Source organism: Malaya genurostris, chromosome 2, assembly GCF_030247185.1.
Source record: "Malaya genurostris strain Urasoe2022 chromosome 2, Malgen_1.1, whole genome shotgun sequence".
Classification (NCBI taxonomy): domain Eukaryota; kingdom Metazoa; phylum Arthropoda; class Insecta; order Diptera; family Culicidae; genus Malaya; species Malaya genurostris.
In genome coordinates, this window is record NC_080571.1 from 185,068,634 (window position 1) to 185,096,027 (window position 27,394).

General features: G+C 38.2%; 1 protein-coding gene across 3 annotated transcripts in view; it reads right to left on the reverse strand.

Annotated features, from left to right (window-relative positions):
• The window catches only part of LOC131432680 (putative fatty acyl-CoA reductase CG5065), a 729,032-nt gene that overhangs the window by 687,015 nt on the left and 14,623 nt on the right, over positions 1–27,394 (reverse strand). Inside the window, exon 1 of one of the 3 annotated variants that reach the window (XM_058599107.1) lies at positions 2,679–2,734. The exons of 1 other annotated variant lie outside the window; for it this stretch is intronic. In XM_058599107.1, coding sequence (XP_058455090.1) covers positions 2,679–2,719 — 41 coding nt within the window. In that variant the 5' untranslated portion in view covers positions 2,720–2,734. Of the gene's footprint in view, positions 1–2,609; positions 2,652–2,678; positions 2,735–27,394 lie in introns of those variants that run through there. One more of the 3 variants, XM_058599108.1, reaches the window with a different exon arrangement.

Sequence of the window (27,394 nt, forward strand, 5' to 3'; positions counted from 1 at the left end):
ATTTTTAAAAAACGATTCAGTTTTTGTTCATTGATGAATTTATTCATCATGTACTCTGCAAAGGTTTAACCACTTTAAACATTCATTTCCCAAAAATCTTCTGTCCGAGAATCATATCTGGTATATTCAATGTACGAACTTCTTATCGTGGAGAATGTTCGCTAGTGAACTTTTCACAACTGTGAAATCAGTTTCAGTAAAAAACGGATTTGCAAAAAATCAGAACTGAACATTTCTGCAGCGAGTTTTTGATCGATGATTTTTTGTCTGAAAATCACTGCTGGAAAATTTCAGTCACGATTTTCGAAATTTTTCTCAAATATTATCGAGCAGAATGTTCGCTAGTGAACTTTTCACAACTGTTTTTTTTGTCATGTGAAATCAGTTTCAGTAAGAAACGGGTTTACAAAAAATCAGAACTGAGCTTTTCAGCAGTGAGTTTTTTATCGATGACTTTTTTGTCTGAAAATCACTGCTGGAAAATTTCAGACACGAATTTCGAAAGTTTGATTTTTTACCAACACTGAACACAAGTCGTAAAATCGCTCGTATATTTAAATATTTCAAACATCTCAATATTTGAGTGAAAGAAACTATAAAAATGCTCTACGGGATTCATTTCTGTTTTTCAAAAGGGCCACACTGTAAAATTCTCTATGATGAAATCATGGCTTATTATTCATGATAGACATGATTCATGATTGCATAATTTTAAATCATGGTACTGGCAATGGATTTTTACCCGTGCAGAGTTTTTATGTCGATTAATTCAATTCCGATTTGCATATTTCATTGAAAGAAACTATCAAAATACTGTACAGGATTCGTTTCAGTCTTTCAGAAGGGCCAAATCGTAGAATTCTCTACGATATTAAACACTGTTTCGAACATTTTTCTCGAACGAATTTCGCACATTGAAAAGTGCACAAACTCTACCTTATAACTCCGGAACTGGGAGATTGATCCACATGAAATTCAGAAGTTATGTGCAGGACTATAAAACCATTCATCTGCATTTAAGTTTGTAAAAATCGATCGCGCCATCTCTGAGAAAAGTTAGTACCAATATTTAGATTTTTTGCACATTTTAATCGACACGGGGTGCCATCACGAGTTGGGTGCCATTTTCACATGAGACACCAATTAGGGTGCTTTATTCACTTCACTTTTGCTGTTGGTTCAAATGACCAGTTTATTTTTGTTTTATTCCGGTCGAATTCTCGTGTGGGACATGGAAATAAAGTTGTAACACTTAGCGAAATCGTGTGAAATCAAATTGGTGTAGTTGGAATATTTTATAACTGTGATGAGGATTTCGTTGTCGTTTCGGAACGTTTTGAAAGATCGCGGCGAATAGTCGACAAGGTGGCAGTAGTGTTCCATTTCAAATTTGAAAATTACACAGGATTTTTAAGAAGTTTGTTCGAGCCTGTATTTATGTTATCTGTGGTAGAAAATTCAACTGAATTATTAATTACTTTCAGTTACCTTCAGCTTTCAAAAATGACAATTTAGAATAAACAACAATCGATTAGTTGTTCCGATTTTTAATTCATCGAAGTCAAAAAAACATGATCATTCTTAAATGCTTTAGCGGTTACATAGAATAAATGGAAGATTTCAGAAGAATACAGACGCGGTTAATAGGGGCCATCTTATCATTTGAGTCTCCATGTTATTTTGCAGTTTACTCTACTCAACTTTCAATCAATGAAATGTGATGAAATCGAAAACACTATATTCGCTTCGACCCAAAAAAGCAATTTCACAGAAAGAAGAGTCCGATAATGGTTAAATACTGATGTTATAGTAACGCTAAAACTCGAGTCGAACGTCCCTATTTTCATTTAATCTTTGAGTCAATGGATCGAACAGAGGCAGCAGATTTCACTTTAACTTATGGTATTAGTATATGAGATAAATAGTGGATCTGAGATGAATGAGGGTACCAATACCCAGCATGCATTTTATTTACTTTAGAACAGAAATGCAGGCGTTGAAGTCTGTACGTACTGAAACAGGTTTCCCAATAAACCAATAAACCGGGTTAGCAGATCATAACAGAGTTTTTTCCAAAACTGTATGTTATTTTTGTAATTGTTATAATTGTTGTTCCTTATCTGCTAACAGGACCAGCTTCATATCATAATGTGTTACGAAAATAGCTTTCTAATCTAATCTCGTTATTTCATACTGATTTAGTATGTGAACCAATACAAATTAAATGTAGAACAAAACGAATTTATTTTATGAGAAAAATTCTCTTAAATTGTTCAATGTAGGAAGATATACATAGACACATGCGGAGTTAACGGGGTTAATATAAATAGTGAAATAATGTTTTTTTTTCCTGTCATCGATTGCCCAACTGTTGGCTTCAATGAAGACATGTTAGTAATCATACCATCGCTCTTCGGTCAGTATGAAATAAAAACCTTCGTCGTTATAATTGATACTTAGCAAACCCATTAGTTCAAATGTACCATCACAGATTATTCCACTATAATAAAATTTGACGTGCATTTTCATTGCACCAGAAATGCTGTTCTAAATTATTTTACGCATTTATTTGGAAATAAACACTTGTATATTGTATACCGTAAACTTACTTTATCGTTCTCTATGCGTCTTAAACACGCGAAGTATTGCACTATACTGAACAAGGCAAAAGTACTTACAATGTTAGCATATTTGGGAAGGAAATCGTGTTGTTGAGCATGGTGGGGGTCCCAAATGGAATGGAAGATACATACAAATGTCCAGCGAGTATTGGCATTGCTATAAACACTTGTTCGATGAATAAGTTAACAAAATATTGCTCGAGTTAAAAACTTTGCTTGCTGTAGTTTTGATACATTTTAAGTTTATTTAATAAACAATTCTTCACCAATAAATCTTTGCAAAATTTATCATAAATTAAATTGATAATCAATTCAACTTGTACCACTTAGCAAAAACTCAGCTTGTATAACAAATGTCATTAATTTATTAAAAATTGTTCTGACACATTAACAAAAGGTAAAATTTCTTTACAATTGGTTCCGATAATCTGAATATCTACCAAATAGTTAAAACCTAATATATAGATTTATCATATGTGAAATGATGTAATTGTAAATGTCTAAGACATTTCTTGCCCCTTCTGTTTTAGCGATTATTGAAAAAAATGATCTGATACTCTGAGTACTAGTTCAAATGTGCCGCAGCTCGCACCAGACGCACCTTGCATATTCCTCACAAGTTACACGTTGAACGCGCTTACAGTAGTTATTAAATATTTCAAAACCCCTTTTATATGGTATGGATTGATTTAATTTTTAAATCATGAAATCATTGAAACGTTAAAAAATCGCGCTCTGCGCCTAATTCGTTTTACTGTTTTTGAATTAGTTTTTTTTATTAACAAAATCGCCAAAATAACTAATAAATTAGTTAAAATTTAAAATATACTTTGCTTGAAAAAGTTTATATTTTTAGAGAATGGAATTAGTTGGCAAATATTCTGGGCACAGACCACCAACAAGAAATTTTTTATACCAACTATTTTTGTGGGCGAGATTATAGAAACTGACGCTGTCTAACTGTCACCATAACTGCTTAAAGACAGCACAAAGAAAGCAAAAATGAAATAGGTTTTATTAACAAGTTTCTTAGTCAAAAACTCATGAGAAGTGTCAGAGAAACACAACTCATTAAAAAGCTGAAATGGATAGTCTAGTAGAAATTGCTTGTAATTATTGATGTTTTTCACATGTGTTATGCTATATACATATTTAAATTTTTAAACCGATATCTAAAAATGCCGTAAACTCGTAGTGGAAAGTGTTTTTTTGTGCAGAATTTGTGCACAATTGATATGAATGAAAATAACAATGTTTTTCACAAGAAACAGTGAAGTGAGTTTCGTGTGCTGCACTCTAATTCTATATGACAAACGAAATTCGTTGTGTCTTCCAACATGACAATATTGCAGCTGGTTATGGTTTATTCAGCAGAAAACTGCATCGAAACAAGAAGAAAGGTAAGCTTTCTTCTGTTAACAGCATGGGTTTGGGTCTAGAAAATGAGATCCATCACAATTTGCGTAGAACACTCGTAGTGGGCGGATGTTTTTCTTTGTAGCTTCTTGTTGTTTGTATTTGGTTTTTGCTTTCGGAGTGCAACAAGTTTTCAGTGAGAGAGTTACTGTCGCACAACTGAATGAAGAAAATAGTGATTTTGAATAAAACTTGTTGCGCTGATAGCAGACTGCCTGAGTTTCATTTTCATTTATGTCTTTACCGTAAATGCAGCACGGGAAGTCGTTATCGTATTTATACCTGCCGAAATAGTAAGGACAATCGCAAATGCAAATTTTGTCGTGAATACGACTTACTTTACTATGGGGTGCCTTTTCAAAATTTACCCTCAGAGAGAGTGATAAGTTTTTGATCGTGAATATCTATTGTTGTATCTAATGAATCAACATAATTCTTGCGACATGCCATCGGGAATATGATCACAATTTTATGATAAAATTTTCAGTTTTGTGACATAGTCTCAAATAATTCAAAATTAAACTTTTCTGAAATGTTTGGTATAAACGAGTATCGAAGAGGATAATTCATATGGCGCGTTTGCCTTTCTCGTATTTTTAAAGCTCATAGCTCAGTGATCTGTGAAAGGATTTATATAATCTAACTACCAATAGAATCGAAATTTTTCAATTTAAACGTGTATAGCAAAAGCATTGAAGTATTTCAATAGTACACTATTGAAAAACTTGTCTCATTTGATCCATGTCAACACCAGCCAATCAGAACGCGTTCTAAGGAAGAGAACGAAATATCTGCTGCTGTACAACAAATCGTCCGGGAAAAATGTTCCGAGAAGTGGTGAATATCGCAGTGAGTTCCTCAATTTGGTCCTTGTGAATGCTAGAAACGAATCCCTACAGCATATTGATAGTTTCTTTCAATAAATTATGCAAATCCGAAATGATATAATCGACATTAAAATTCTATATGCGGCTATTTTTATAGCCGTTAGGACCGCCCATTAGTGAAAAGGCTACAAACGAAAACAGGTAGAAACAAGCCTCTTAACAAAACTTGAATCAGTTTGGATTCTATCGCCACTGCGAGGAGATGTGTTTTGTGTCGTCTGCACAATTAGTTTAGCTTTCGACAAGAGCGATTACGTCACAGCTGCCAGTCATTAGCATTGGTGAAAAAACAACGGTGGAGAGCATTGCACAAAATCAGCCGTTCTAATGGCTCTAAAAGTTTTCGACATCACATAAAAGGAAATCTCTTAACAAAAATTCAATCAGTTTGGATTCTATCGCCACTGCGAGCAGATGTGTTTTGTGTCGTCTGCACAATTAGTTTAGCTTTCGACAAGAGCGATTACGTCACAGCTGCCAGTCATTAGCATTGGTGAAAAAACAACGGTGGAGAGCATTGCACAAAATCAGCCGTTCTAATGGCTCTAAAAGTTTTCTAAAGAACTATTAGGATTTGTTGTTCGCAAATCGTAGGGAAATATCCTCAGTTTACTGCAAATCTAGAACAGTTTGGTTAGATTTGTGCACATTTCGCTGTGTGAAACTCACAGCAAACGAGATCAAGTGAAGCCTTCTTTGTTTTTGCGAAAAATGTTCCAGAGTTTAATGTCGTAGAGAATTACGCAATTTGACCTTTCTGAATCTTAGAAACGAGTCCCTTCAGCATATTGATAGTTTCTTTCAATAAATTATGCAAATCCGAAATGAAATAATCAACATTAAAATTCTGAATGCGGATATTTTTATAGCCGTTAGGACCGCCCATTAGTGAAAAAGCTACAAACGAAATCAGGTAGAAACAAGCCTCTCAATAAAAAGTGAAGCGTTCTTTGTTCTTGCGGAAAATGTGCAAAGGGGAATGCTTGCATAATTCATGCAATTGATCAACTAATTGATATTCGGAAGTGTTAAGGAACATGTCAGTTGTTTTCGTATTCACGACATCCAGTTATGTCTCTGACATTACCCACCCGCCTTTTTTTTCCACAGTAGTGTGCCATCTACTAGCTAGTAGTCATTACAGTATGAACAATTTTTCGGTGACAGCTGCAGATGACAGAATCTAATGTTGGCTGTTATAACCAAATAAAAATTTGACAGCTCTCCAATTTTACCATCCACCTACGAAATCGGTAGTCTGCGGCAAGATCGGTTGTATTCAAGACTGATTTCGTCGTGCATCGTCGACTGTTGTGATATTATAATTTCTTATATTTCATTATATTATTAACAAGAAAACAAAGTGATATAAAATCAACCAAATGATAATCTCATATGCAATATATGGCTATGGATAAGTGCATTCATTTAAGTTCTTTTTGTGATTCGGAGAAATATACTGAAAAAAAGGTGGGTGAGTAATGTCAGAGACATAACTGGATGTCGTGAATACGAAAAAACTGACACGCTCCCATCACTTTTCCGAATATCAGTTAGTTGATTGATTGTATGAATTGTGCAAGCTTTCCTCTTTTTCACTAATAGAATTTGAAGCGATACACCTACATTAAAGTACAGTTTAGTTACATTAAACAGCTACTATTCTACAACTATATATTCCAAACTTGAAACAATTCCTTTTTAATTTGCTAATATAGGAAGCTAGGTACGACAAATTTGTAGTTTATTTTTATTGAAGCTATGAAGTTCGAAGATATCTGATTCTTCTCGAAATTTCAGTGCGAGACAATTGCAATGGCCTGGTCTGAAATGTATCTACGATCTTCGGTATGCAAGAGTGATTCTAATAATAATAATAATAATGATAATAATAATAATAATAATAATTATAATAATGATAATAATAATAATAATAATAATACAGATTAATCTGTATATATGGCAACCCTGTTTCGCAAGGCATATTTTCACACGACTCCATACTAGTATAAAGATGTGTTCAACATCATCATTTTCGCTTTCGCATTGCCGTTCGTAATTGAATGTGTTAGTGACGGTACAAATCTGCTCTTCTACCTGTCTTCGGAGCCATCGTTCTGACGGTGTCTCGTACGTACAGAGTAGCTGCTTTAACTTAAATCACGCTATTTCTTACATCACATTTCCTTTTATACGTGCTAGTGGTAGCACGGTAGGACGTCCCCTTTGTTAGAATTCCTTTCCTATACGCAGAACGGGAAACAGTGAAACGATATAAAAGAGAGAGTTAGCAGAGCGGCAGCCAGTAATACTGAATGGGTCGTCGAGCTGTGGAGGAACAATTAAGGGCAAGGCAAAGTCCCGCTCAAACCGTGCTGGTCTGAAGTGCCCAGTTGGCGGCAGAATCCATCGTTTGCCTCGGAAGGGGAACTACGCCGAGCGTGTCAGTGCTGGTGCATCGGTCTATCTGGCGGCAGTGATGGAGTACTTGGTTGCCGAAGTGTTGGAGTTGACCGGTAACGCTGCCCATGACAACGAAAACGAAAATCATCCCTCGTCATCTGCAGCTGGCCATCCGTTGAAAACCCCGTCCTTTTCAGGATGACCACATCACTGTGATAAAGAAATATTTAGGATTGCTTTAAGTTTAGCCAGTTCTGATACGCCTGGAAAGTAGAATGCGCAAATCAAGTGGAAACATTTGTTCTAACAATTTTTGTTTTCGGCCGCATACTAAAGTACTCGCGACAAAAATACATATTGATCTGTGGCAACTCTGTTTCGAACGGCATATTTGTAAACTAGTATAAAGATGTGTTCAAAATCATCACTTTCGCTTTCGCATTGCCGTTCGTAATTGAATGTGTTAGTGACGGTGCAAATTATTTTAACTCCCATCTTGATGAATCTTTTGGTAGGAAATATTGAGATCTGAGATGGTTCTCGTGTGTGTCTTGTTTCGGCAATGGGCCTTGCTGGACTTTTTGGCTGCCTTTTTCGGTTTCATTGTGCTGACGGTGTCTCGTGCATTCATATCGAGAAACAATGAGACGACAGGTCCTCGATGTTGCTGTCGTGTGTCTTGTTTCGGGGAGAGTTGCTCAGCAAATGATAGGAAAAGTGAACCATTCAACTTTTATATGGATGCTCTTGTATAGATACAGACATCTCGCGTTCTGATTGGCTGGTGCTGTCATGGGTTAAATCAAACAGGTTTTTCAATAGTGTACTATTGAAAAACTTCAATATTGTTGTAATACACGTTCAAGTTGAATATTTTCGATTCTATTGGTAGTTAGATTATATAAATCCTTCTACAGATCACTGAGCTATGAGCTTTCAAAATACGAGAAAGGCAAACGCGCCATATGAATTATCCTCCTTGATACTCGTTTATACCAAACATTTCAGAAAAGTTTAATTGTGAACTATTTAAGAATATGTCACACAACTGAAAGTTTTATCATAAAATTGTGATCATATTTCCGATGGCATGTAGCAAGAATTATGTTGATTCGTTAGATATAACAGGAGATATTCACGATCAAAAACTTATCACTCTCTCAGAGGGTAAATTTTGAAAAGGCGCCCCATAGTAAAGTAAGTCGTATTCACGACAAAATTGTCAGCATTGTACCATACGTGGTTTTTGTGCACAGGTTTTTGAAAAACATTATTATCAGAGAGAGATTTAACAAACTTCCCAAACAATTCCTGAAATAACCAAGGCGCTAGTGTATTGGGAGAAGTCTCTAGAAACAGTTTCATGATAATTTAGCTGCCCGATTTTGTCTATAAGCGTGCTTGGTTGAATATAGTAAGTGTATGTTTTTGTTAACTTTGCGCATTTTCGGGAGTTGTGGCTCGATTGGTTCACAGCTACAACTGATTACATCTAATCATTATGGAGACATTATGTGTTTGATATTTGACAATCTAAGAGAGGATCGGATGCAGACATATCACGTCAAGTGGTCCACACATGTCATTATCAATAATTTAGGTAAACACACGGCAAGACATCCGTTATCATTGTCATGATTTAAAAATCATGAAACCAATCATCTTTCCATTCATGAAGTCATGACAACTAATCAAAATTTTATGATTTCTCCCATAAAAATCGATCATGGTTCCTATAAGCGTTGAATGCGGAATGCATTTTATTCGAAAATCGTAACTCAACTTTTCAAACCGGATTTCACTTTAAACCATCCGAATAAAATTACAATCTGATAGATTATGAGATAGATGGATGGGTTAACTGTAGACATTGGAATAGAAGCACTAATAAAATTGCGTACCTGATTCTAAGAAATATTTAATAGTTTGAAATTAATTGTATTTTTACTATAACACTAACTAAATGGTGAATATGAATAAAATTTGCACGCTTCCTTCAAACTTCCGAATATCAGTAATTGTGCGAGCATTCTCTCTCTTCACTACTAGAATTTGAAACAATGCACCTACACTGAAGTACGGATAAGTTACATCAAACATTCTGACACAACATTAAATAGTACGAAGTAATTGTTATAATTCCTTTCGCCACATTTAAATTTCCTTTCGTCACATTTAAATCTGTATTTTTCAGGAGAAATAACGACATATTTAAAGTGTCATTAGTAAAAAGTAATGCCATTTTTAATGAACCTGTAAGGGCAGTAATGATGAATTCTCCATACAAATTTTAAATGTCATTACTTTTGTAATCATTAAAAATGATATTATTAATATATCAATAATTCTCGTGTAAGGGCCGCTTGAAGATGTGTTTTACATCAACACTTCATTTTCGCATTGTGTGAGAGCGATGCCGTTGTAATTGAGTATTAGTGACGGCGCAAACATTTTCGACCTCCAATTTGATGAATATGATGCTTTTGGATCTGCATTTAGATCTGTGATGTCTCTTGGCGTGTACACTCGGTAAACTCATCCGAAACTTGACTCGGAATTCATTGTGTCTAAACAATACATTTCGTAAGGAATCAGTAGATGCATTTGATACTCACAATAAATTCCAATTCAAATTCCGTACAACTTAACTGAGCAGTTCTCCCATGACGAGTGACGACTTCCACTGGCACAATTCTGCTGTTTGGCACTCGCTTCATTTCAAAAGCGTGAGGTCTTCGATGTTTCTCTCCTTCGACAACCGTTACTCAGAAAATGATTGGAAAAGGTCTTTTCTATTGATGCAGTTGTACAATAGACTATATTTTATCCTCGCATTCTGATTGGCTGGTACTGACATGGATCAAATCAGACAGGATTTTTGAACTACTGAAACGCTTCGAAGTTGTTGCAATACACGCTGAAGTTGAAAAATTGAAAATCTATTAACATTTAGATTATATAAATACTACTACCAAGCATGAGCTGTAGGGAAACAAAAGACAGAAACGAAACGGATTTATATTTGCCGAAGATTACGAAGCTGGACAGTACAACATCCTCGCTCCGGATCAACCAACGCGACTTTCCAGATTGGGAGTTCATTCTATTTTGGATATATTCATCAGCAACATCGCCATAGACAGCTCTCCGGTTGTCTTCAACGAGCAATCTTCCGACCACTTTACAGTAATATTGACGTTGGGATCTTCACCAGAAACAGTGGGTATTCAACCTCGGAGGAACTATTATTGCACCGACTGGGTCCAATTTCAACTAATCGCCGACCAACTTATTAATATCGATTTGACACTAGATTCCCCGATGGAAATCGATGCGGCCCTATCTTCCTTCCAGGATTCAATCACAGTCGCTTGTGATAGAACGGCTCCAGTGTCACCAAGAAACTCATTCGACTTCAAAATATCTACCGGAGGCAGTATCAAAGAACTGGCATCCTAGATAAGAAGACCTCTTATAACAACTAAACTAGGATAATCCAGGATAGGATAACTGAGCTTCGCAACAGGAACTTCTAGCAAAAGCTTCGACAAATTCTCCTACATTCAAAGCCCTTCGGTCCTTAACGAAGGTGCTTAAGAAAAAAACCGAAACCTATTTATCCTCTGACGTCACCCCAGGACGCATCTGAAGGAATACCTTTAATAACACGAGTAGAGAAGGCAAATGCACTAGGCCAGCAGTATGTGTGTTCTCACAATTTAGGACTCAACATTGTTAGTCCACATGAAAGAGCCGTTGCTGATAGCGTAGGTTGACCAATCAGACAGCTTGGTTACTGAGGAAAGTAGAGTCACTGCGAATGAGCTGATGGCTATTGTGAAAAAATCCAAAAATATCAAGGCCCCCGATTTCGACCACACTTTCAACATTGAGCTGAAACTTTTGAATATTTGCTCATTTGTTTCCTTAGCTAAAATTTTTAACAGTTGCTGCGAGCTTGGCTACTTCCCTTCTATGTGGAAGTTAGCTAGAGTTATCCCAGTTTTGAAACCGGGGAAAGATCCTTTCTTTTCCAAGAGCTTTCGGCCCATCAGCTTACTCTCGGCCCTATCCAAGCTGTTTAAAAAGTCTATACAAAGGCGAATTCTTGCTTTCGCAGATGAACAGGATATATTTCTGGAAGAACAGTTTGGGTTCCGGAAAGGAAAATCCACCATCCACCAACTCAAAAGAGTTAACAACGTCATCCAGCAAAACGACTGCCATGGCAATATTGGATATTGAATAGGCATTTATTTATTTATTTATTTGGAGCAGGGAAAAGCCCGGTGGAGACGAAATTTATCAATCTCTCTCCAACAGGCATGAAAAACCTAATACTACAATTAAAACTAACAGTTAAAACTAAATTAATAACACTATAACTAGTTGATGACACCAAGTATAGCAGTATTAGTACTCTTACTTAGAAGGTGAGAGAGAGGAGAAAAGTGGTTGGGTAAATTGAAAACAAGGGTTGGTGGAGGGGGTGCTAAACGAGCGAAAACGAACGACGGGGTTGAAATCAGCATGTAGATCTAATTAGTTATCAAAAAGATGATGGAAGATAGAAAAAAACACGACGAGGTTAGAATCGACATGTAGATCTAATTAGTGATCAAAATGGATGGTGGAAGACAGAAAAAAGAGGGAATAACGACCAGGTTAATTTGGGCGAGCGAATCTAGTTAGTTTCAAATGAAGATGATGGAGAGACGGAATGGGGGTTGAATGAAAATAAAATATTAACGGTTCCAGACAAATCTTAATCTGACAGGTGGCAATCATCTTATCTTATCTTGTGCTATCACTATCCTAATCAAAAACTTCAACGCTCACGTTAGTCATGTATGTTTAAACGGTATTCGAATAGTAAAACTAATAAAGTTAGCTGGAAAAGAACCCAATAAATAGGTTTTTGACAGTATTTCGAGGTAAATGAAGATCGAACTCGTTAGAACAACTGTTGAATAAGCGACACATACTGGAGACTGGTTCATTGAAACCGTAGTTAGTTCTAGCGCGAGGAACTCGGAGAAAAGGATTGAATCGCAAATTATGACGATGGATGTCAAAATTTAGCAGTTGTAGGAGATCAGCGCAGTCAATCCGGGATTGGATTAAGTCCGACACGAAAACAGCTTTGATGGTATCCTGGCGAACAGATAGCAAATCGAGATTTATGAGTCTACATCGATTTTCGTAGCTTGGAAGATTTGATGCATTTCTCCATGGCAGACGGCGAAAAGCGAAACGAACAAATTTCCGCTGAACAGCTTCAATTCGCAGCTTATCAGTTTGATAATACGGTGCCCAAACAACGACAGCGTACTCAAGGGTCGAGCGAACTAATGCGCTATATAACGATTTCAAACAATATATGTTGTCAAAATTTTTTGCAATGCGAAAAATGAGTCCCAACATCTTAGATGCTTTAGAGATTGTATATTCTACATGATCTTTGGAATTAAGTTTAGAATCCAGTAGCACTCCTAAATCCTTGATGGTTGACTTCCGTTTTAGGATGGTTTGCGAAATAGTATAATCATACGTGATCGTTGTTCTTTTGCGAGAGAAAGAAATGATGGAACATTTTGATGCATTTAGTACCATCCTGTTAACGTTGCACCAATTCAGAAATACATTTAATTGAGACTGCAAGAAACCGGTGTCATCAGGATTCTTGATGAGATGAAATAGCTTAAAATCATCGGCGAAAGATAGCTTCATGCACTTCAACGAAAAATTCAAATCGTTGAGATATATAAGAAATATGAACGGCCCCAGATGGCTTCCTTGGGGGACTCCGGAGCTTGCGATGAATGATGAAGTGACACAGTCACCTATTTTCACTGACATACTGCGACCCGTCAGGTATGATTCAAGCCAATTAAGGAATGATCCGCTGAATCCTAGCCTATCGAGTTTGGCAACTGCTATCTGGTGATTAATCTTGTCGAATGCTGCGGAGAAATCCGTATAAATAGCGTCTACTTGATGTTGTGCTTGCAATGAACGAATGATATAAGACGTATATGAAACGAGATTTGTGGACGTAGATCGTTTTGGCATAAACCCATGTTGAGTATCACATATATAATTGGAGCAGTTGTATAATCTATATAATATATATACTATATATAATATATATACTATAAAATCTAGTACTATTATTTCGAATAGTTTTGATACGGCACATAAAGCGGCAATTCCTCGATAGTTTGAAATGTGGGATTTGTCGCCTTTCTTGTAAACAGGAAAAATATAAGAAATCTTCCATGACTCTGGAAAAACTCCGCGTTGAAGAGAGATATTAAACAGCATCGTCAGTGGTACAAGAAGGCTTCTAGAGCATTTTTTTAACACTAGTGACGGTATACCATCAGGACCTGCACTTGAAGAATCGATCGATGAACGGAATGGAACGTTACTGGCAGCCCTTAAAATTTGTTGTGTAGTTAAAGTTTCATCGGAAAAAACACTACTAAATTGAATACGGAATAAATTGCTAATACCAGCAGAGGTCGATGCATTCAATTCACCAAAGGACATGTGAGTTGGTAATCCAGATTCCTTTCTCTGGTCGTTGACATGAAACCAGAAACGTTTAGGATTAGTTTTAAGATTGTTCTGGATGCTGCGTTGATAATCATAATAGAGCGCCTTATTTAGCCGTTTATATCGATTATTCACGAATACGTAAAGTTATCTTAATTGAAGTGACGGATGCTTAGTAAGTTTTTTCAAGGTTGATCTTTTTACACGTTTAAATCGTTTCAGAAGCGGATTCGACCAAGGAGGATGAGCTGGCTGACGACAAGTTTTCTTTGGAACAAACTGGTCGATTGAGTACAAAACAATGTTTGTCCAAACCGAAGCAGCGGTGTTGCAATCGTTGTCAGATAGTAGCAAGCTCCAATCTAATGATGATAAAAATCTGTTCATTGCATCGAAGTTTCCATTTTTATACACCGTAGAATATTGAATCCGAATTACGCTTAAAAATTAGCGGTGAAGATTTCGTTATAGAGATATGGAGAGGCGGATGATGACGGCAAATTTTAACGAGTGGTTCAGGTGCTACAACGACTAGGCAAAAATTTGATAGCTCCTGACTGATGAAGCAGAGATCGAGAAGGCGATTGTTGCTATTGTACTGCTAATTCAGTTACACTAGTCCAGCAATGTTATTTTCAACCAGTAGCCTGTGACAAAATTCATTGTTCAAAGACTCAGCGTGGGGAAACAGATGATTAGCGGCAGAGCGAACCCATTTAATACTGAATAGATTAAAGTCTCCCAGTATAACAATTTTATCATTCAGTGCTCTCATTTGGTCTTTCGTTGTCAAGAAGAGCAGTCGTGGTATAAAGCCTCTAACGCTTAGGTCGTGCTTTCATTTAGATTTCGATCTTCGGGAGCTTAGGTCGTGCATCCATTTGGACTTCGATCGTCAGGTGGAGCAATCGGCAATGAAAGCAGAGCTTTCGCGTGGTATAAAGGGTATGAACGCTCAAAGGCTTATTTCGTGCTTTCATTCGGACTACAATCGTCGGAAGCAGAAGACGCCAATAATGAGAGCAGACTTTCAGCGTGGTACAAAACTTCAAACGCTCAAGTCGTGCTTGAGCGGCACTTCTTTCGTCAGGAGGAGCAGTAGGCAATGAAAGCAGATTTTTTTCGTGGTGTAAAGCCTCAAACGCTAAGGTCGTGCTTTCATTTGGACTTCAATCGTCGGAAGGAGAATTTAGATTCAAAATTGTATTTCATTATCTTATTTCCAGAATACAGGCTTAGAATTCAGTACATACATGTTGGAACTGGATTCCGGAACTGAACTCAGTTTCTAAACTAGTTCAATAACTAAATTGCAATTGAATTCTGAGCCTGTTCTAAGTTCTGAATTTAGTGCTTGAGCTCAGTCCCCAATTCCTGAATTCTTCGAATCGATTCTTTTTAGAACCCTTAACATATTCCCACAGAACTATACGAAATTTTACTTTACTGTGCCAAATACGATTTAACCAGTTGGAGTTCGTAGTTGTTGTAGGAATTTCCTATTAATTTACTATATGAAATGCATAGCACCGACTCAGTTTAGGTGCATTGTTTTAAAGTGTAGTAGTGAAAAAGGGGAAAACGAGCATAATTAATATTAATGATCAATTAATTGATATTCGAAAGTAAGAAGAAAGAGTTTCAGTTATATTCGTACTCACGACATCCAGTTATGTCAGTGACATTACACACCCGTCCTTTTTATCGAATTAAAACCATTATCCTGATTTTGTGTCAAAGCTAAAAAGAGAATAAAACTTACATAAAAGAAAATTTCAAGGACTCTACATCTGGCCCCTTCTGCTAAAAAATATTTCGATATACTCACATTTTCTTGCAACTAGTGCAGCGTAATTTCTTATGCTTTCAAAAAAATTTTCTGATAAGATGAAAAAATGACGGGCTCGGTCATAACTTAAGGTTATAAAAGAGGAAGATTGCCAATTGCATTATACCTAAGAAACGAAAATAAAAATAATCGGACTAAGTTCTCACATTCAGATTAGATTTTATGTGTTAGCAGCAGTGACGATTGTGATCTCGAACACAATATATTGATGATGAGCAAACCTTCGGTTGACCATAACAATTTGTGTTTTCGTTTTCAAGACGTAGAGCCGTCTTGAACTAGTTTTAATTATGATCTGTATCTAACAAGGAAAACAGACTGAAAAATTGAGATGTGAACGCAATTTTGTAATGAAAACTTCCGAAAATGTTACCACAGAGACCACCCTGCAGCTCTACCACCCATGGAAGTTGACTATTAATGTCAACTTCCCTTTCTAAGCAGCCTAGACAGTCGTGTACTGTCGATAGCGGTTTCCCAACTGCGTGAGAATAACGCTATGGTCCACTTGTACCAGTGGTATAAGTTCACCAAACAGGTAAATCGTGTGGCATCCGGCGGAATTATTTTCTACCAAGAATTCATCCACTGGTTTCCTGTTCCATGTCGTAAGAGGTCACAAAAATAGGAACGCTCAAGTTGTTAAACCCAGTCTTCGTTGCTTTCAACAAGAACGGTATGACTACTCAACGAGAAATCCCTCGAGCATGCATACTTGCAAATAGTACTCTCGATGTACCTCTTATATCGGAGCTCACAACTCGGGATATTTGTGCTGTCGCAATTGGTATGGATATTGATTGTCGACGAGGCAAACTCACTCATAGTTGCAGTATATAAAGAGCTTTGTCCATTTCGAATTGTGCGAGCTACTAGGAACCAAGGAACTCCTTGGTGGAATGCTGAACTTGTTAGACTAAGGAAACTATGCAGAAGAGCTTGGAACCACCGAAGCAGAGATGGGTCGGAGGCATTCGTTTCGGCTCAAAGGTCTTACAAAAATTCTCTTCGGTCGTCTGAGCGAAGTGGTTGGAAAGCCTTTTCACAAATTTCAAACAAATTTCGACTTCAATGTCGGTTTCTTAAGATCTTCAGATGGTAAATCTAACCCGGCGAATGACCGCAACTTGGTTAATGCTGGGTATAAATAAATTTGAGGTAGCTTAAAACGCTCAGGTCGTGCTCTCATTTGGATTTCAGCCGTCAGGTGGAGCAGTCGTCAATGAAAGCAGACCTTTTGCGTGATATAAAGCCTCAAACGCTTAGGTCGTGCTTTCATTTGGACTTAAATTGTCAGGTGGAGCAGTCGTCAATGAAAGCAGACCTTTTGCGTGGTATAAAGCTTTAAACGCTTAGGTCGTGCTTTCATTTGGACTTCAATCGTCAGGTGGAGCAGTCGTCAATGAAAGCAGACCTTTTGCGTGGACCAAACCTCAAACGCTCAGGTCGCAGAGCCAGTCCCCCCCTGTTGGTGGTCGTTTGCATACAACGGGACAGTCAATGAATTCAATTAACATAAGCGCAAGTTCCGTAAAAACAGCAGTCGCAAAAATGAAGTCTTCATACTCTGCTGGACCCGACGGTATCCCGGCAGTTATTTTGAAGCGATGCTCTAGTGGCATTATAGTACCTCTATGTCTTCTGTTCCGACTGTCACTCATGACTGGAGTATTTCCTGATATCTGGAAATCTGCTTATATGTTCCCTGTGTACAAAAAAGGAGACAAGAAGAACATCGACAATTACCGTGGTATCACCGCTCTTAGCTCCATTCCTTAATTGTTTGAGCTTGTCGTTTTGGAGCCTATTTTTAATCACTGCAAGCAGTACATCGTTGAAACTCAACACGGGTTCATGCCGAAACGCTCAACGGTCACTAACCTACTAACTTTCACGACGTTTATAACGGATGCTATGTCTAAAGGACATCAAACGGACGTTGTCTACACGTATCTCTCTGGTGCTTTTGATAAAATTAATCACGCTATCACAATTGCCAAATTGGACAGACTGGGCTTCGGTTCCAACATTCTTCGGTGGATTCAATCGTATCTTTGCAATTGACGGCTGGCTGTTAAGATCAATGAAAATGTTTCCAAGGAGTTTTTTGCTTTTTCTGGTATTCCACAAGGCAGTTATCTCGGACCACTGATATTTCTACTGCATTTCAACGACGTGAACTTTTCATTGAAAGGTTCACGATTATCTTTCGCGGACGACCTAAAGTTATTCCAAATTATCAAGACTCTTGAAGATGCCTGCCTCCTTCAAAGTGAGCTTGAAATTTTCTCCGAGTGGTGTGAAATTAATAAAATGACGCTAAATATCAGCAAATGCTCGATTATCACCTTTACACGAAAAAACCTGTTTTAATCCACCTAGTGGTGTAATGATGCCTTTCTCATGTACATATAATATTGTGGTATTCTATTCAAAAAAATTCTCTTCGAGTTTTGAATGAAACCAAGAGATTGTTTATGCATAACATACAGAATAAAAGAGTGCTTTGATTGCGTAAGCCATCCTTAAGAAAACGAAATGGGATCACTATTATATGCACTTTCCGGAATCCGGAACCGGATACAGGAAACCAGGATAGCCAGAAACAGTTTGTTTAGTTGCCTACTGATAATGACTATCGATTTGTGTAGTTTTGAGACCAGTATAGAAATTTTTTTACGTGTTTTGTTTCGCCGGTTTAAGTGGCGGTGTACAATATTGAACACACTTTACCCTATAACTCCGGAACCGGAAGTCGGTTCCGGATGAAATTCAGGAATTCCATATGGAACCGGAAGACCTTTCATTTGAATCTAAGTTTGTTGAAATCGGTCAAACCATCGCTGAGAAAAGTGAGTGAGATCCATTTTGGTGTATATGACCACTATTTCCGGTACTTCCGGAACCGGATACCGGGAACCAGGATAGCCGGAAACAATTTGTTTAGTTACTTACAGATAATGACTATTGATTTGTTTAGTTTTGAGACCAGTTTAGAAAATTTTTTACGTTTGTTGTTTCGCCGGTTTAAGTGACGGTGTACAATATTGAACACACTTTACCCTACAACTCCGGAACCGGAAGTCGAATCCAGATGAAATTCAGGAATTCCGTATGGGACTGGAAGACCTTTTATTTGAATCTAAGATTGTGGAAATCGATCAAACCATCACTGAGAAAAGTGAGTGAGATCCATTTTTATATATATGACCACTATTTCCAGTACTTCCGGAACCGGATACCGGGAGCCAGGATAGCCGGAATCGAATTGTTTAGTTGCCTACTGATAATGACTATTGATTTGTGTTGTTTTGAGACCAGTTTAGAAATTTTTTTACATTTTTTGTTTCGCCGGCTTAAGTGGCGGTGTACAATATTGAACACACTTTACCCTATAACTCCGGAACCGGAAGTCGGATCCGGATGAAATTCAGGAATTCCGTATGGGACCGAAAGACCTTTCATTGGAATCTAAGTTTGTTGAAATCGGTCAAACCATAGCTGAGAAAAGTGAGTGAGATCCATTTTTATATATATGACCACTATTTCAGGGACTTCCGGAACCGGATACCGGGAACCAGGATAGCCGGAATCGGTTTGTTTAGTTGCCTACTGATAATGACTATTGATTTGTGTAGTTTTGAGAAAAATTTAGAAATTTTTTTACGTTTTTTGTTTGGCCGGTTTAAGTGACGGTGTACAATATTGAACACACTTTACCCTATAATTCCGGAACCGGAAGTCGGATCCGGATGAAATTCAGGAATTCCGTATGGGACGAGACCTTTCATTTGAATCCTAGTTTGTCAAAATCGGTTCAGCCATCTCCGAGAAAACCTAGTGATATTATTTGACACATACACACACACATACACACACAGACATTGCTCAGCTCGATGAACTGAGTCGAATGGTATATGACACTTGGCCCTCCGGGCCAATTTTCACTGGTCGGTTTTTCAAGTGATTGCATAACCTTTCTATATGAGAAAGGCAAAATTTACCAATTCGTTTCAATTATTGTCTTCGAAGATCAGTGATTGATAGAGTCAATTGTGTCAAAGATCTTGGCGTTCTTCTCGACGAACAATTGAATTACAAGCAGCATATTTCGTACATCGTGGCAAAAGCTTCTCGTTGTCTAGGATTTGTCATGAGAACCGCCAAGCAATTCACAGATATACAAGGTGAGATGAAAAAACTGCAACCAACTTCAGACTGCTGTCATTTCTAAACCGCTCGTCCCACAGCTGTCAGATTTATTCTAGTGACAGCTCATTATATTATTTACAAGCGCACAAAAGCATTTTGGTGGGAATTTTTCAGAAAAAAAGTTATTTGTGATGGAATTCAAGTGTGATAGTGTGATTGCTTTGCATTTGGCTGGAAAACCACAAGTGGCTATCGTTAGAGCCCTCCAGCATTTAAAAGTGAATAAATCTTTTGTGTCTCGTACCATCGCTCGTTACCGTGATACTGGTAGCGTAGCCCGACGTCAAGGAAGTGGACGAAAAAAAACAGCAACATCGGCAGAAATGGTTCGAAAAGTGAAGAAGCGAATTGAACGAAATCCGCGTCGCAGTGGCCGAAAAATGGCTCGTGAGCTGAACATATCGCAATATGCCATTCGGCAAATATTGAAAAATGAGCTTGGACTAAAGCCATTGAAGTTCCAAAAAGTGCAAGATCTTACTGATGCGCAAAAAAAAGTTAGACTCGAAAAAGCTAAAGAGTTGCTTCGCTTGGCCGAAAGTGGTGAACTGCCGAATTTGGTTTTCTCCGATGAGAAACCATTCGTTATCCAGCAGTTTGTAAACAAACAAAATGATCGTGTTTACTTGCCAGAGAGGTCAGCTGAAAATTTGCAACTTCGGTTGGCCACCAGAACTCAAAAGCCGGCCATGGTGATGGTGTGGGCCGCCATAACAGCCGATGGTCGCTCGCCGCTCGTATTCATCGACCGTGGGGTCAAAATAAATGCGCAAATCTATCGCGAAAATATTTTGGAGGGAGTTCTGAAGCCCTGGGCACGCAAACATTTCGGCCGCAGACCTTGGACATTCCAACAGGACTCAGCACCATCGCACTCAGCACGCGCCACCCAAGAATGGTTAAGAAATGAGGTTCCTCGCTTCATTTCCACCGCACAATGGCCACCAAAATCTCCGGATGCCAATCCGTTGGACTATTGTGCCTGGGGTATTTTGGAAAGCAAGGTTGGCACTAAAAAATACCAAAGTGTCGATCATCTCAAGCAAGCGCTTCGCCGAGAATGGGACAAAATACCGCAGAGCCACTTTCGGGCAGCGTGTGATGGTTTCATTGGCCGTTTGAAGGCCATAGTTCGTGCCAAAGGTGGCCAATTCGAACAAATCTAAACCGATTCTCAAATTTGATGTTATTTCCGACATTTTTTGCTTTCATTCAATAAAATTTAAAAAAAAAATGAAAAAATTATGGCGTTTTACTTTGTTGCAGTTTTTTCATCTCACCTTGTATATTGTTTGAAATCTCTCTACTGCTCGCTTGTACGGTCAACACTCGAATATTGTTCGTCAGTATGGAACCCTCACTTTCATAATGGAGCTTTAAGCCTTGAATCAATACAGCGCAGATTCGTTCGTTTCGGTCTTCGTCGTTTGCCCTGGAATAACCCTCACCAGCTGCCTAGTTATGAAAGCCGTGGGATGCTCATCGGACTCGATACTCTACAAGTACGCCGAGATCTGTTCCGTGCAATGCTGATTGCCGATATTTTGACGAACAATATTGATTGCCCTGCACTACTTAGTGAAATCAACATCAACGTTCGTTCTAGAGCTCTTCGCAACAACAACCTCCTCAGAATGCCTCTACGTCGTACTAACTACGGAATCAACGGTGCCGTTATTGGATTGCAGCGAACCTTCAATGGCGTATCTATGGGATTCGATTTCCATTTTCCTCGTAGCAGAATAAAAGCGAATTTTTTGAATATTCTTAGAAATAATCATTAGGACTTTAGATTGTTTGTTGATTAAAAAATATATAAAAAATAAAAATAAAATAAAAATAAAAACGGGAAATGGACAACAATGTGGAACATTATGCAAAATCAGCCTTTCTAATGGCTTTAAATGTTACTTAAAGAACTATTAAGATTGCTTCTTTGTAATTCAAAAATTAAAATTAGCAGTGCAGTGCTAATCTAAGATAATATGATCAGTTTTTTTGCAATTTTCACAGTTCTAAATTCGCAACAGTGTTCAAAATCGTTTATATCCAATCAGTGTTTAATATCTTAGAAAATTATACAATTTGGCCCTTCACACACGCCTTCATAAGAGGTTCTTTCCAAAACCACCAATATTTTATCATAAATACTATACTGGTTATTTTGTAATATTTGTGTTGCAGAATGTTTGATGTAACTAATCTGTACTGTAGTTTGGGTGTATCGTTTAAAATTCTAGTAGTGTAAAAGGGCAAAACTTGCACAATTAACACAATCGATCAACTAATTGATATTCGGAAGTATAAAGAAAGAGTGCCAGTTCTATTCGTATTCACGATATGCAGTTATGTCTCTGATATTACACACCTGTACTTTTTTAATGTTTGAATACTGATCAGCATACAGCGGGCTGTATAGGACGGAAGAGGTAGTCTTGTCAAACATAATTAACGAATTGCAAATAACAAAAAATTGTTTTTGAACTGATTCTATTCGATCTTCTCATGTGATTAAGTGAGGTGACAAAACTTCAAGCTTCAGTGTTCTAGTACTGACCAAACATAGGCAATGTATAATGTTTTAATTGGATCGTGAAAACAGTAACAAAATCGTTTTATGAATCCTAGCATGTTATTGGCTCTGTTTATGATTGTGTTATTATATGGTCAACAAAAGTCATTTAAGAATCTAGTATTATTCCTAACTCCCTAATTTTTTTTACATAGAAAGAATTTCTTCTTGGTAGACCTTGGCATCCTCACTTTTCTCTATTTCTAAAAATAGTTTTATGTCGTGTTCAACGTGTTCAAGCCATTAGGTTGTATTCTGGCAACCACAGAAAGCGGATTTCCAACATCTCTTTCTACCACCCGTTGTTTTTTATCACTGTTTCGTAGTAGCTTGTCGTTGGCTTCAGGCAGAAATTATTAGAGATCGGAAAAGATCGGTCATGTATATTCACCACTCATGATCACCAGTGTACAAAAAATAAACCTTCAAAAATTCTTTCTTTTTCTGTGGAACATTTTTGGTCCTTCGAACCGAATCCGATGTGTACCGGTGGACCGGTGGATTGTGAGAAGATCACGTCGGACATAGTGAAAGTGCTTAATTTGGACGCGGGTGTGCACAGCGTGGGTACGCGTAAGATTCCTTTGTGACTCGGAAGCCATTTTGAGACGTGATGACAACGCTAACAAGAATGGCGAATCAAGCAGGCAGCAGTTATCAGTGTGGTGACGGAAATCATCTTTGATCGATCAGAGCTGAGTACAGCGAATAGACCGGGGAAGTAATTTGCATGATTTGTGATGTGATGTCAAGCATTTGGTTGGTGAATAATAAATAAAGCAAGTGTCGTTTATATACGATCTTTTGATTGCACGTGAATTTCGGAGTCCTTGAGTTCGATTGACGGTTGATCTTGGTCTCTGCTGGTTTGTCGACATTGGCTGTTGTTCGATCGATTGATTTTCTTGCCACTGTCGTCATATAAATTTGGTCTGTTTCTGTCAAGCGCGGGAGTAGCGATTTCGCGGTCGTAAAATATGAAACAGTGTATAGAATAGTGAACTATACATGATTTATTTCTATTGACGGTGATTGCAGTGTAGAGTGAATAAATAACTTAAATAAAGTGGTTTGAAAGTGAATATTATAAAGATGTCAAGTGAATTGAAGGAGTTGAAGTCGCAACAGCGACAGATTCGAAGTACATTTGACGGTGTGAAACAGTTCATTCAGAAATTCAAGCGTGAGAAACATGAAACCCAAATCGAAACCAGATTGGAGATGCTGGACGGAGCTATGAAAGAGTTCTACACTATTCGGAGGAAAATAGATGTACTAACAGAAGATCACGATAAGAAGGAGACAATTGATTCGAAAGAAAACCCGGACGATCGTGAAACGCGTCCAGCAGTACTCATTCAGAAACGAGAGTCAGATCAATCGACTATCATTCAACAGGCTGAAGACACATACTGCGAGTTGAAGGCATCGTTACACCTACTCTCAGGAAAATCGCGTACTGCATCAACATCGGATCCAGCAATTGTTCAAGTTCCTGCAATTTCTAGTGCATTTTCTAAGGTTAAGCTTCCAGAAATAAAACTGACAAATATTAGTGGAAAAATACGGGAGTGGGTCACGTTCCATGATATGGTTTTAAGTTTAATCCATCGCAATGCTCAGTTGACTGAGGTGGATAAGTTTACATATCTTCGGTCAACACTTGGTGGAGAAGCATTGCAAGAAATCTCAGAAATCGAAATGTCCGCTGCAAACTACAAGGTCGCGTGGGACTTACTTCAAAAACGTTTCGAAAACAAGAAACTAATAGAAAAGGCACACCGTGATGCTCTGTTTACAGAAGAACCATTGAAACGCGAAGGGAATCACGACAGTGGGAATCACATCATTGTTCCAAGGAGGTTCCCATCTACGATGAATTGGTAGTTTTCTTACGAAATCACTGCGCTGTTCTGCAATCGATTGCTCCTAATAAACCACCTCAAACTGAAGTCAAGAAGTCTCGTTTCACCCCCAGTCATACTCATATATCTACAGAAGTTATTCGTTGTCCATTCTGTGAGGAGAGCCCGCATTCTGCCTTCAAAGGCCAGAAATTCATTAAAATGAAGAAAGCAGCAATAACAAAATTGGTCCGGTTAGCACAAGGTGAAAGTTTTCTGGATGAAATCAATCGTTTAACCAAGAATCAACAAGTGCAATCATCATCCATCATCTTATCGTGTGATCCCAAACTAGTTGACGGGATAATTCGTTTGGATGGGCGATTGGCTCACGCTTGCATCATCAGCACCCCCTGACAAAGCTAATCATCACACACACTACCATAGGAAATGGTTTCACGCTGGTTAATCTCATCGGTCAGAGAAAAATTCTGGCCTACTCGGATTCGCGATATCGCGCGAAAAATAATACATCCATGCGTACAGTGCTTTAGAAACAAACCGAAGGTGCACGAACAGCTTATGGCAGGTTTGCCTTCAGTCCGTGTCAACCCTGCAGCTGTTTTTCTGAAAGTAGGCGTAGATCTTTGCGGTCCATTCTACATTAAGTATCCCGTACGACAAAGTGTGCCCGTAAAATCTTTTGTTGGCATTTTTATCTGCGTTGTAACAAAGACTGTTCATATGGAAATCATCGCAGATCTGTCAACCCAAGCCTTTTTGGCAGCCTTTAGAAGATTTGTGGCCATTAGAGGCAACCCGCAAATCAATGTGCGCGACAATGCTACGAATTGTGTCGGAGCAAACCGCGAACTTAAGGAACTACGCCAACAACTTAATGACCAACAGTTCCAATACTCAATGATTCGCGCAGCAGAAGACGATGGAATAGAATTTAAATTTAATCCCGCCCGCTCCCCTAACTTTGAAGGATTGTGGGAAGCGGTAGTTAAATCGTTCAAGGGATATTTTCGACGAACTATTGGTATCGATCCTTTATCGTATGATCAACTTCATACCGTGGTGCACCAAGTAGCAGCAATCTTGAACTCTTGACCGTTAACACCATTGATTAACGATCCACACGATTACACAGCTCTAATTCCAGGGCATTTCTTAACGGGTAGACCTCTTACCGCCATACCAGAACCGGAGCTACATTAGATTCCGGAGAATAGATTGGAACTTTGGCAACGGAGCCAAGTTTTCGTTCAGCTTATATGGCGAAAATGGATGACCGACTACCTATCAAATTTGCAAAGTAGAACAAAATGGACTGAAAAACGCGATAACATCAGAATAGATTCGATGGTGCTCGTTAAGGAGGATAATCTTCCCCCTCGAAAATGGAGATTGGGTCGCGTATCGGAAGTATCTCAAGGTACCGATGGAAATATCCGTGTCGTAACAGTCCGCACTCAAGATGGTGTATTAGCTAAGATGTGTGTCCTTCCTATTCGAGACAACATCGAATCTCAGCGAGAAGAAAAATGATTCTCTTCTTCAAAGGTGCTTCGGCACCGCGGGAGCCTCCATCTGGAGAGCTACCGCAGTCCAGTTAAGTATGTTCTGTATCAGTTATTTAAAAAAGCTTAAGGAATGTTCATTCTCCATAGCTAACATTATCTACGTCCCAAACCGGGGCTCAGCTATTTCGAGGTCATCCAGTTCATCGTATCTCCAAACCGTCAATCGCATTACGTCTTGTTTTCAGTTTTGTATTCAAAGCATGTTTCTATGATTGAAGTGCATGTTACTCCTCTAAACTCAACATTATTACATCAGAATTGGTATCATTATGCTGCAGCTAGAGTTTCCAGGATGCCTCAGTGTATCGAACAGTGGGCCCACTGTTCGACTGGCATATCCAATATCGATCGTTTGTCCGAGGGGTCAGCCAACCAGTTTTGATGGACGATCAAAGATACATCACAATGTAGTAAGCATTTAAGCAGCATAAGATAAATTCATCCTCGGTCGACATCCACATCGTCGTGGTCGGTGCCATGAGCACTCGTGGAGGCCAGGAGGCCTCCACCCCAGGCAAGTTCTGTTATAGTTCACAAGTTCAAGTTAAAAAGCACCCTCTCGTTTCTAGAGGCATTCGATGTGGTTCCCGATCTTACGTTTGTTTCCCGAAGAAGATGTTGAAAGGAAGGTTGTAGAAATATGTTCCAAGTTATCGAGTTGAAGCCCAACATTGCAACTTCAACGTACCAGAGATACATTCAACAACTCAATGATACAAAATTTCATCTAGATCTGATCCAGTTCAGTGTTAGTTTATCTGCAAGGAGGATGCGCGATCAACGACAGCCAAGAAAATTCAGCAAATTGAATTATTTTAGCCATTCTGTACTATAGTTATTTCAAATGTGCTGATTCGTATAAGCTAATAGCCTTTATTTTAGTTTAATTGACTAGTTTAAGTTTGATTGGAATGCTTATGATTCCAAGGCCAGCGGCATGTTCAAGCCATTAGGTTGTATTCTGGCAACCACAGAAAGCGGATTTCCAACATCTCTTTCTACCACTCGTTGTTTTTTATCACTGTTTCGTAGTAGCTTGTCGTTGGCTTCAGGTAGAAATTATCAGAGATCGGAAAATATCGGTCATGTATATTCACCACTCATGATCACCAGTGTACAATATAGCTAGAGGAGTCAGTTGAAATAAATCTAGCGTAGAAGAAGCATCACACCAATTTATTTGAAATAAACCATTTGAGCAGTATTTAAACCGCGCACAATTTTTGGTCCTTTAAAAATTCTTCCTTTTTCTGTGGAACACAACGGAAATATCGTTAACATACAAGTTAAATAAAAGAGGACCTAAATGAGATCCCTGGGGGACCCCGGAATTGCCGTGAATGGGGCTCGACTTTTCATCCTTAAATTTTACAATTTGTTGACGATTTGTTAGATAAGATTCCAACCATTTAAGACGACCTGGTTAGATCAGTATCAATTACT